This window comes from Ichthyophthirius multifiliis (assembly GCF_000220395.1).
Source record: "Ichthyophthirius multifiliis unplaced genomic scaffold scaff_1120509251190, whole genome shotgun sequence".
NCBI lineage: Eukaryota > Ciliophora > Oligohymenophorea > Hymenostomatida > Ichthyophthirius > Ichthyophthirius multifiliis.
The window spans coordinates 43,338-56,049 of record NW_004086117.1 but is presented as its reverse complement, the minus strand read 5'-3'; the positions used below and the strand labels follow the sequence as shown (position 1 = coordinate 56,049).

Below are 12,712 nucleotides of genomic sequence, written 5' to 3'. Positions count from 1 at the left end.
TATAAGGACAGGAATAATAACAGAAATTTATGGCGGGGATTAAACATGTAAAACTTCGTTAGCTTTAGTATATGCATTAAATGTATATTTTAATATATAATAATTTCAAAATCTATTTAAAAAAAAGATGGCAATTAATACTTTCAAATAAGATTAATAATTTAAAAGTATTTTTATTTCAACATCTAAACAACCTCATTAATAAAGAATCATATAAATAATTTGTATAGAATATAAAAATATTATAATATAATAATCTATATTTATATATCTTAATTTAATTTAATTTAATTTAATTTAATTTAATTTAATTTAATTTAATTTAATTTAATTTAATTTAATTTAATTTATAATCAATAAAAAGAAGGAATTAAATATAGAAATAAAAATTTAGACCATGAAATTATAAATGAAAAAATAAAAAATAATTACTCAGAAATCAATTTATCTTTATATGAATAATTTATGCATTTTATATTATTTAAACTATAAGAAATTCTTATTTCTAATAATAATATTAAACTTTTAGTTATTGATAATATATATAATATAGCCTCATAAATAGATGATTATAATTAAAAGTATTAGTTTTTATTTAAAATTATTAATATTTTGAAAAAATAAGCATCAGTTTTTAATATTGCTATTATTATTATTAATACTGTAGTTTCTTAAATATAAAGTAATACATTAATTCCTGGACTAGGAGTATAATGGTCATATTTAATTAATGAAAGGATTGAACTATCTGTTTCATAAGATTTAGATTAAAATAGCAATGTGAAGATTAGAAAAATTAACATTAAATTTTCACCTCGATTAGAAAATAAACAATTGAGTTTTATTCCAAATAATTATGGATTTTAAATAATAAATAATTGAAAACAATTATAAAAATTATTTTATTATTTTAGTATTATCATATTATATTTTTTTTATTATTAAAAAAATAAAATATTAAAGTTAAAAATTTTATATTTTTTTTTTAATATTTATAGAATATTATTAAAAATAATATATATTCAATACATTTTTATTTATGGGAATAAAAAAAAAAATGTAATCAAAATGAATTAAAAATATCAATAAAAATAAAATTTCAATAAATATATATATGTTTCTTTAAATAATTCTATTCAATTTTATTTATATAATTATAGGCTCCTGAACAAAAAAAATTATTAAAACTACATCCATATATGGTATAATAAGTAGAAAATATAAAATATTGATATACAACAGCAAGGGAAACAATATATATTCTATTTTAACGAAATCTACATATTATATATTATTGTTAGCAATTAATAGTAATAAAAAAAGTATATAATAATGATGATTAATAATATTTATTTATTTTACACATATGAATTGTTTTTAATATTATTTTTATTTATTTTTATTTTTCTTACAAGAAAAGACATTGAAGGATTATTATTTAATTTTATTAATTTAAATATATTCATTTAATTGATTTGATTTTAATATAATAATTGTAAACAAAAATAAAATATTTAAAGTTAATTCACCTAAATAAATAAAAATTTATATATTATTATTGAAACAATTTTATATATTTAATTTATAAAATAATTATTTAACATACTTAATTATTATTTTTGAATATTTTTAATTTTAACAAAGTTATATATTTAAGTATTTTTATAATATTTTGTTAATTAAAATAATAAATATTTAGAGTTTTTATTTTTGAATTTAAATTCCAAAATTTATAATAGAATTTCTCTTTTTTAAATTATTTAAATAGTTTAATAAAAATATTTAATAATAAAAAACAAAACAAATTGAATTAGCTTTATATATATCATTAATAAATTTTAAATAAAATGGAAAATACTAAAATTATTATAATATGTAAAAATTTTCCAAAGACAAAAAGAATATCAAATAAAATTTTAAACTACATCCATACCTCTGTCATTATCTCCAAATAAAAGGCAAAATATAACTTTTTACACTTGAAGCTTATATTAATTGACAAAAAATCTAACTAAAAAAAATTAAAAAATAAGAAAAAACAATTAAAAATATAATAAGTTAAAATACAAAATATATGAAATTTAATATTTTTTATAGCAAAAAGAATTTGCTTGAAATTCAAATAAAAAAAATTATGATTAAAAAATAAAAGTTAACTAAAAAAAAATAACTCATTAGAAATCTACTTTTAAAACTCATCAAATTTTTAATAAATATTATTTTGTCATTTAACATTATTTAATTTTTAAAAAATAAATATAAATATCCTTAGTATGGGAGAATAGTCTTGATTTAGAGTTTTTATGAAAAATAATAAAATATTATAAACATTTAAAGCCTAATTCTAATATTAAATAAATGAATTGAAAATTAAAAAAATGAAATCTTATTTTTTTTTTTAGTATATGAATTGTTTATAAATATTATATTTAGTTCATATTAATTTCTTATAGTTTAAATAATAATTTTATATAAACATATATATATATACATATATATATATATATATATAATTTTTTTTTATTCTTTTTTGCTTTCTTTTAAATTTAAAATAAGTGATTATGTACAATTTTTATTTTAAAATTTATTTCTTTTTTTTTTCATTTCTGTTTAATAATTTCGTTTGTATATTCTGTTTACATTTCTATTATAAAGAGTTTTTTTTTTATTAAATTTTAGTAATTATCATAGTTTTTATTTTCTAAAATTATATTTGAGTCGCTTTATTATATAGTGTTTCTATATTATTAATCAATAAATTGTTCATTTATTTTTAAAGGATTTTCTTACAAAACTAAACTTTAATTAGTGCATTGTTTTGTTAATATCTTTAAGTTTTATAATTTTTAATAATTTTAGTTATTAGGATATATTTAAAAAGAGTTTTGTTATTTAAAATTAATTTAGTTATTAAGTATTTTTTATAATTATTTAATTCTTTATTTTTATATAAGATCTGAATATTTAGAATTAATATAATTAAAATAACTTTAGTATTCTATTAAATTATATTATTATTATTAAATAAACATATTATTATCAATATATAATTATTTATTTTCTTATTATTAAAGTACTTAATTATTTTCAGAAAAAAATAAATTATTTTCTTAATTTTAAATTTCTAAAAAAAATATATATGTAAAAAAGTTATCTACTTATATTTTTAATTTACATTAATTTTCTTCTTTTATTTAATTTAACAAAAAATTTTAAAATAAATAATCTTTTTTTTTTAAAAAAAAAAAAAATATAAATAAAATATTTTTTTTTCTTTGTTTTAACTTTCTTTATTTAAATTTAAAAAACTTTCTTATTTTTAAAGATTATTATTTTAAAGATTAATGTATTAACGATTACTTCTGTATTAATTTAAAGAATCAAAAATTTAAGTATTATTTTATTTTTCTATTTCAGCATTTTCTTAACTTGATTTTTGTTTTAAAAAAATAAAAAATAAAATATAAAAAATATTACTTTTGGATTTCAATTTAATTTTAAATTTTCAAAATTTATCTTTTCTTTTTCAAACTATTTTTTTCAATTTTATTAAAAAACTTTTACGAATGAGAACGAATTTAAGATCCAGTTCTAGTTCCTACATATTCTTCTATTTATTTCCAGTTTTTTCCAAACAAATTTAATCCTTCAACAAATTTGAAATGCTCTTCATTTGTCCATCGACCTTAGTTATTATTATTTTATGAGTTTGTTTATGATGTAGTATTTTAAATGGCAATTAAATCATTTTATTATTAATCTATATTTTACTTTTATTATAATTATTTTTAAAGTCTTTCTATTTCTTTCAAACAATATTCCTTTTCTTATATACTAAAATTTAGTAAAGGTTTAGAATTCATATATTTTTGATTTTTTATATTAGGATTCATATTTTTTTTAATATTTAATTTTTATTATTTTATATATATTTATTTTTTTGCTTGTTAATAATTTTTTTTAATTTTTTAAAATTCTTTTGAAAAATGATTTTTTAAATATATCTATTTTTTAAAAAAAAGTTACTTATTTTTATGATTAAGATAATAATATGTTTATACAAAGAAGAAGAACATAATTATATACAATAAATATATAATTATTGAAAAATAATTACAAATATTAAAAATATTATTTTAATTCTTATTTAAAATTTAAAGAAATAATAAGGAAAATTATAAATATTTTTTTTGTTTAAATTTTTTTGTAGTTAATTCATATCTATTGATATAATTGATACATTTAATTTAAAATACAAAAAAGATTTTTATAAAAAGATAAAATAATAATAAAATTATATTAAGTAATTAAATATATATATATATATATATATATAATAAAAGACATATAAACAAAAAAAATTCAAATTTATTTATATAAAAAATAAAAATATATATTTATAAATATAATAGTATATAAATAAAAATACTATAAAAAATATATGTATGAATATTTTTTTATATATATATATATATATACATTTATTAATATATTTATAAATATTTATTTTATATATAAAATCAAATTTATATTTAAATAGAAATTAAATAAATCTAATAAAAAAAAATGAAATAAATTTCTTTAAATATATTAACAAATAGAAAAAATGAAGAAATAAAAAATACAAACATCGATTTTTTATTTTTTAATAAATAATAATAATCCGATTATTTAATAGATAAAGAAAACGAAAAAAACGATAACTTATTAAAATTAAACGAACTTGTATTAAATTAAGAAAAGCTTTAATTAGAAAAAGAAATTAATTTATTAGAATTAAAATAATGTAATAACTAATGAAAATTAGATATTTTACCTAAAAATAAATAAATCTATTCATATAAAAATATACATCGTGTAATATATTTTATATTTATAATAAATAATATTATTTTTTATGTTTATTTAGGCAGATTTCGAAAAAAAATGGAATCAAATAACAAATTAAGACCACTTTTTTAATGAATAAAAACCTAAAAATACAAACTAAACATAAGAAGAAATCTAAAGTAATTTATAAATTGAAGAAAATACATTAAACGAATTATCCTGGTTAGATGAATTCTAAGAGTCGACATTTTTACAATTAAAAAGTATAAAAAAGATGATATTTTGCCTATTTATAAGGAGATTTAACATTAAAAAAGCTTTATTATTTCCAAAAATAATTAAAATAATAATTAGAATACGAAAAAGTAAAAACTAAATAAATTAAAAATAAAGAAGTATAATATATGAAAAAAATGGAAGCTTTTTGTAAAAATTAAATCTAATACTTTTGTAAATTAAAAAGGGGAAAATAAAAAAAGTTTCCTTTAAAATTCATATTTAGAAAAAGATAAATAAAAAAATAAAGTTTTTTAGAAAATAAGGTATAATTTTAAGATAAAAGAGAAATCTTTTAAGTAAAAAAAGAATATCTTTTCTAAAAAGATATTTAAGAAAAAAAGTAATTTTTTAAGGAAAAAGAGATGATATTTTTGAAAAAAATGAACAAATTAAAGTAAATAAAAAGGTTATTGATAATTTGTTTTCAGAAGTAGAAAAATTGATTAAAAATTAAAATAACAAGGACTATTTTTAAATTTATTAGAATGGTTAGAATGTTAAAAATGAACAAAAAGATAATACATTCTTTAAATAAAATTACCGTTTAAATAAATAAAAAAATTTACATGAAATTTTAGAAGAACATTCAGAAAATAATTCTGTTATATATACTTTTAAATAAAATTAATATATGTGAATTATTATTATAGTTTTCTAAATATTATAAATATAATTTAATGATTTATAAAAAATAAAATAAAAAGTACATTAAAAAAAAATATTAAAAAAATTAAAATTTTCAAACAGAAGTTATTATTAATAAATATAAAATATAAATATATATAAAATCAAATATAATTAATTTAAAAGTTAATTAATGTTTATATTGATAATAAGAAAACTATTTTTTTATTTAATTTATATTAACTAATTCTTTATATAATAACTTTTTAAAAAATAAAATTTAAAATTAATATAAAAAAAATATAATCTTTTTTTTTTTTTATTAAAATTTTATGAAAATATATTTTGTTTATAAATGATAAAAATAAATAATTTAATTATTTTTTATTCATTTTTATTTTATTTTTCTATTAGTCTATAATTATTATTTAGTATTTTTTAAGTTATCTATATCTTATTTAAAGAAGAGATTATTTTCTTTTATTATTTTCGAATTTTTTCTGATTTTTCAAATTAAATTTATAGGTTTTTGTAATCTTCTTCTAAATTTTATATTTTTTCATATTTTTTTAATTTTTTTTGCAACTTATCAACTTCTTATTATAGTTAAGTATTTTTATCTTTTTCGTTTAATAATTACTAATTAATATCTATTTTTTTAGAATTAATATTAACATCTTTTTATTTATTATTTTATATATTGCTTATAGATTTTCTTTAAGATGATTAACTTTATTTAGAGTTCTTTCTACTAATAGAAATATTATTTTATGTTTAAGAATTATTCACTGAATGTTCATTTACAAAATTATCGCTTTTAAATTTATTAGATCTGCACTTTTCTATTGATTAAGTAAAATTTCGAACTTAATTTATTTGTTGTTTATCTTTTATTTAAGAATTTATTGGTAAAGTTGAATTTTCATTACAAGATTTCAAACAAACTTATTAGTTGTCAAATGATTTTTATAAAGTTTACTGAATATAAAAAGAATAAATATATATATATATATTTATATATTCACTTATATTTCTCTATTTATATATATTATTTGTAATTAATATTTTTTATAAATTTTTTTACTTAAAATATATTTTATCTGTTTTAATTATTTTCTTTTATTTAAAAGGCTTATTTATATTAACAATTTTCTTTTCTAAATTTAAGATTTTATCTTATAATTCTTATAATTCTTTATTGAAATTTGGATCAATTTTATTATTTTAATTTAATTCACTACTACTCATTTCTGAAACTTATATTTTTTTTTTGTGTTTTTAAGAAAGTTTTTAAATATTATTAAATTTATATTGTGTTTGTACTTTTCTGATTTTTTTCTTGATGAGTTTTATGTTTCATTTTTTTCAAAATAAATTAATTTTTGAATTTAAAAATATATTACAATATATTTTTGTATTTATTTTTTATTTTATATATTTTATTTTTTAAATTAACAAAAAATAAAATAAAATGAGAAATTCTTATTGTATTGAAAGAAAAATTGAAGATTAAAATTAATAAAATATAAGAATAAATGATTAATTAATTATACAAGTAACTAATCAATGCGATTTTTCAAAAATATAAATTCTAAATTTTTAAATAAGGAATAATACAAACTTAAAAATAACAGTAATAAAAATAAAATAAAATTTTTAAATAAAAAAAAAGAAATTAGAAGGATTAAATCAACTTGTAAATTTAGAATAATTAAATTTAAGTTATAATAGCATATAAAAAATCTAAAATTTAGAAAATCTTAAATAATTAAAAGATTTAAATTTATCTGAAAATTAAATAAGATAAATAAATGGATTAGTATTATATATTTAAATATATATATATAAAAATATATATAAATATATAAATATATATATATTTTATATATATATATATATTTATATTTATATTTTAATATTATTTATATAATAATTAGTAATTTCTTCCAAATCTTGAATTATTAAATTTAAATGGAAATTAAATTGAAGATCTCCCTATAGATTCTTTAAGAAATTTACAAAGATTAAAAACATTAAAAATAAAGAGAAACAAAATAAAAGACTTAGAAGAAATTCCTAATTTAAACGTTTTAGTAAGTTTAGAAAATATTTCAATAAAAGAAAATATTTTTTGCAGAAAAATATCTTATGTGGAATATTTAATAAATCTTATTCCTCGTTTAAAATAAATAGATTAATAAAAGGTTGATGATGAGAATAAAAGAAATACCTTTTTTTTATTTACAAGCAATAAAATTTCAAATAATTAAAAAAATAAAAGCTAAAAGGATTTATAAGATTAAATAGAATGTTAGACATAATAATTAATTTTTTAAAGAGAACAGATAGATTAGTAAAATAATGTTATTTTTTAGTTAAATGTCAGTTTAGATGAGAAAATAAGAGAAATTACTAAATTAAATGAAAATTTAGAATATATGGAAAATAATTATTAAAATAATTAAATTAATAGGTTTTTGGAAGATCTTAATAATAATTAAAATAATCTTTTTGAATATCTTTGGGAAAAATTTTAATTTTAAGAAGGAAATATGAATACTTTGGGGCAAAAAAGAGATGATATTTAAAAAAAAAGAGACGAGTTTTTAAGTAAAATAAACTGTTTAGAAAACTAAAATAAACGTTTAAAAGAAAGAATTAAAGAAAGAGAAGAAGAAATTAATAAAAATTATTAAAAAAATAAAATATATAATAACAGTATATAAAAAAACAAAGAATAGTCTATTAAAGTTTATGAAAATATGAATAAATAATAAGATGATCTAGAAATTATTATTAAATAAAAAGAAGCAAGATTATAATTATATTAAATAGAAGTAAGAAAAATCGAAAAATATAACTAAATATATATATTTAGTTATATATATATATATATATTTATTTTTATAAATATATATATTTATATATTTATATATTTAAATTTATTTATTTTTAATATAAATTATTTAATAAAAAGAACGAAAGATTATAAATATAAAGTACAGAAATAAATGAAGAAATAGAAAAATCACGATAAAAAATTGAAAAAACACGAATATTAATAAATTCTTTAGAAAATAACATTAATGAGTAAAATATCGAAATTGAATAAGACAAAATAATATTGGATAAAAAAGCGACTAAAATGTATAAAAAATTATCCTCTTTTTAAGAAAAGAATAACATTTTACTAAATCATATTAATTAAAATAATGAAAAAATAAATAATTTATAAAACGAAGTTGAACTTTTAAAAAAAGAAAGGGAAATAGGATATTTGAAAAATTAAAAAACTGTCAAAACAAGTGAATCTAATATTGAAAAAGAAGAAATGAAAAAAATAAAGGAAAATATCGAATTTAATAGTAATGAAGTGGAAATTTTAAATTAGAAAATTTAAGAAAATAATGCTTTAATTCAATAATTTGAAGAAATTTTATTAAAAAATGATGAATAAATTTAAAAAATAGAGTAGAATGAAAATGATGAAGAAAAAAAAGAAAAAATTCAAATTTTTCTTGCAAATGTTTTGGGTGGATTTGAAAAAGAGAATTTAAAAAAAATTAAAGTTATATAAAGTAGCATATGTTTTTTAGCAAATTTAGTTAAAAATAAATGTCCAAAAAATTTTTTGAAAAAGATTAATCTGAAAATTTTAGATGAAATAGCAGATGAAAGCAATTAAAAAGGTGATATTTTTGAATTTATATAGTAAAGTTTGGCTGATTTAAGTGGAATTTTGAGGTTTTTTTTCGAAGAAACGGATGATAAAAGGATATTAAAAGATGTTTTATAAGAAAAAGAATATTTAGAGACAAAAAAAGAGCTTGAAAAGTTAAAGAAAGAGGTTGAATTTTTCTAAAAAAAAAAATTAAATTTCCTTGAGAATATTTAAGGTTAAAAAGGTTAATCTTTTTGGAAAAAAAAAGGTGTTTTTATTGAAAATGATGATTTTTTTGAAAAAATGTGGGATGTTTTGGATGAAATATTGTAAAAAAATGAAGAAAAAATGAGAAATTTCAAATAAATAAAAGATTAGTTTTTAGTTGATTTTGAGAAGGAAAGTGAAGAATTATTAGAAAAAATAAAAACTATGGAAAAACAAAAAAAAGATTTTAAAAAAGAAAAATAAGCTTTTGAAGAAAATATGAAAAAAAAAGAATAGGAAGATATTTTTAAAATTAAAAACGAAAGGGATTTATTGAAAGAGGAAAGGAGATATTTCATTGAAGAAAAAGAAGAATTTTTAAAGGAAAAAAAAGAAAAAAAAATACTCTTTTAAAATAATAAAGAAGAGATTTTCTAAGAAATTGAAAAATTAAATTTATAAAAAAATGAAATTGATTTATAAATTTTATAAGTTAAAAGTCATTTAAGTAGATTAAGAGGAGAATGTGATTAATTGGAATGTTTTAAAAAGGAAATTTAGGAAGAAAATGATTTTTTGGATTAAAAATGTGGTATTTTTAAAAAATTATTGTAGGATTTAGACAATTAGAGGGTTAAGAAGGAAGAAGAAATGTATAGTTTAGAAAAAAAAATAGATATTAATTAAATTGACATTTAAAAGGGTGAAAAAATGAATTATTTTTTGAATTAATAAAAGGAGAAAATTAAAGAAGAAGTTAAAAAGGAAGAAAATTTGTTAAAAAACTTAGTTGAAAAACATGAGATGGAAGAAAAAAATTATAAAAAGAAAATATTAGAATTTGGGGAAATTTTAAAAGAAAGTAAAGAAATTTTGAGAAAATTAAATGAGGAAATATTAGAAAATTAAAGAATTTTAAAAGATTAGGAAAAATAAATGAAAAAATCAGAAGATTTATACTAAAAAAATTCCGTTTTGAAATAATAAAATGAAAGTTTGGAAGGAATAATAGAAGAAAAAATGCTAAAAATTGAAGAATTAGAAATGAAAATTTAAGTTTTGGGAAATTAATAATGTCAAATTAAGAAAAACATGGAAAATATGAATCATGTTTTTTAAGAAAATTAAAAATAGATTTTTATTATAGAAAAATAAGTAAAAATTATATATATATTAAATATATATAACATTTACTTTTTTTTATTTTTTTTTAAAAAATAGATTAACGAAAGTTAGTAAAGTTTATTAGATAATGAATTAAAAATTCAAAAGATGTAAAGTTAATAAAAATACTTAAATAAAGAAATTTAAGATTTGAAAGAAAACAAAGAAAATTTTTTAAAAGAAATGGAAATTTTAGAAGAAAAGAAAGAAGAAATTTCAGAAAAAATAAACAATTTTTCTTTATAATTAAATAAAAATGAATTTTCTATATAAAATTAAATTAATGAAAAAAAAAAGAAAACTCTTAAATTTAAGAAAATATTTAATTAAATTAAGAAATTTTGGATGGTTTAAATATTCAAATTTAAGAAAAAAATTAAAAATTAATCTTTTTTGAAAAATTATAGAAAGAAGAAAAAGATAAAATTGAAATTTTGAATATTTTAAATATGTAAATTAATGAAAAAGAGAAAATTATCACGAATATAAATAATGAAATTTTATAAAAAAATGCTTATTTATCTTCTTCTAACTAATAATTTTCTCAATATTAGACTTAATAAAATTAATTAGTAAAATTTTATTATTTTCTAATATTATTATTTTTTTTAAAAAAAATAAAAAGATACAAGATATAGATTATTTATAAAACAAAATATAAGATTTAAATGAACAGGTTCTTGATATAGAAAATTATAATGAAGATTTAAAAGAAGAATAAAATATATTTTAGAAAGGATTAAAGTTTTATAATTAAAGGAGGATTAAATTTGCTTTAATTTAGTTATAAATGGCGAATAAGTAGAATAATCCTAACAAAATAGAATCGAAGAAATTCTTGAATTTTATTATGAAAGCAAATAATCTCAGAAATAAAAAAATTCTAATTTTATATAAAAAAATTAGTAGTAGAGTGAAAATTCAAATTATAATAACGAAAACTTTAATTTTTCAAATAGAAAGTTTTTTAATAAAAACTAGGGAAGTGATTAAAAAAATGATTCAGACATCAAACTTGGAACTTAAAATACTAGTGTTGATCATGTTTTAGGAAATCTTGAAGAAATAAACTAGTAAATAAATTTAATTTAATAAAGATAAATTGAAAAATAATCAATATAGTGAATTTTATATTTTTTTAGATAAAAAACTGAAAAATATAAATATTTTTTTTTTATAATATTCTATTTGGCCTATATTATTTTTTCATATTGTTTTTTATATTTTTTCTTCGCCCTTTTTTTTGTTGATTGATTTTTGTTAGCGAAAAAAATCGTATAAAAAATAAAATGAACATATAATATATTTTTGGCGTAGTTTTTGTTTATAATATTTTAATTATATATTTTTATTGTTATATTATATTTTCTTTTTATTTAAATTAAATTTAATTCATTGTATTTATATTATATTTAAATATTTAAATAAGGAAAAAATATATTATATTGTTTATATTAATATAATTAATTTATATTAAGAATAGCAATAATTTGTAAATTATATTTACAAAATCAATTAAAAAATACAATATATAAATATATATTTATTTTAATAATAGAAAATATATATATAAAAAATATTAATATATTTATTTTAATTATAAATAATATATAAAATATTAGATGTCTTATTAATTAAAAGTGTATACCAAAACATGGTAAAAAGATAATTATAATCTTTTCGATTATCAAAATAATACAAAAGAAATTAGCTCAAATACCCATAAAATAAATTAAGAAGGATTTTTAATAAGAATAGTACATAATACGCAATACATATAATCAAAAATATTAAAATAAAAAAATAAAGAAGGCATAATATAATAAGATAGTTTTTTAGTTCATATAAAAAAGCAAAGTATAATTTTACTTTATTTTACTGAATTTTTTTTAGATTTTTTTTTGTTTTAATTTAAAAAAAAGCTGGTTTCTATTACATTTAACCCTC

General features: G+C 14.1%; 1 protein-coding gene across 1 annotated transcript, besides 21 other annotated features; it reads right to left on the bottom strand. All coding sequences in view use genetic code 6, as the record gives it.

Moving 5' to 3' along the window:
* Positions 1–272: 272 nt before the first annotated feature.
* Positions 273–350: a microsatellite.
* A 1,663-nt stretch (positions 351–2,013) lies between these two features.
* Positions 2,014–2,054: a microsatellite.
* Positions 2,055–2,468: 414 nt separating this feature from the next.
* Positions 2,469–2,512: a microsatellite.
* Positions 2,478–2,512: a microsatellite.
* A 1,235-nt stretch (positions 2,513–3,747) lies between these two features.
* Positions 3,748–3,791: a microsatellite.
* A 520-nt stretch (positions 3,792–4,311) lies between these two features.
* Positions 4,312–4,336: a microsatellite.
* Positions 4,337–4,345: 9 nt separating this feature from the next.
* Positions 4,346–4,401: a microsatellite.
* Positions 4,356–4,402: a microsatellite.
* Positions 4,403–4,436: 34 nt separating this feature from the next.
* Positions 4,437–4,508: a microsatellite.
* Positions 4,438–4,517: a microsatellite.
* Positions 4,502–4,549: a microsatellite.
* An 829-nt stretch (positions 4,550–5,378) lies between these two features.
* Positions 5,379–5,425: a microsatellite.
* Positions 5,426–6,280: 855 nt separating this feature from the next.
* Positions 6,281–6,313: a microsatellite.
* Positions 6,314–7,140: 827 nt separating this feature from the next.
* Positions 7,141–7,182: a microsatellite.
* A 374-nt stretch (positions 7,183–7,556) lies between these two features.
* Positions 7,557–7,644: a microsatellite.
* Positions 7,585–7,662: a microsatellite.
* Positions 7,663–8,185: 523 nt separating this feature from the next.
* Positions 8,186–8,255: a microsatellite.
* Positions 8,256–8,588: 333 nt separating this feature from the next.
* Positions 8,589–8,657: a microsatellite.
* Positions 8,598–8,669: a microsatellite.
* Positions 8,601–8,685: a microsatellite.
* Positions 8,686–8,755: 70 nt separating this feature from the next.
* On the bottom strand, positions 8,756–9,795 carry IMG5_156990 (hypothetical protein; the record flags this gene model as incomplete). The annotated part of the gene is made up of 1 exon (XM_004030560.1): positions 8,756–9,795. A coding segment is annotated over one exon (1,032 nt), but the record flags the coding sequence as incomplete, so codon positions are not given.
* Positions 9,796–12,302: 2,507 nt separating this feature from the next.
* Positions 12,303–12,386: a microsatellite.
* Between the last annotated feature and the right edge of the window lie 326 nt (positions 12,387–12,712).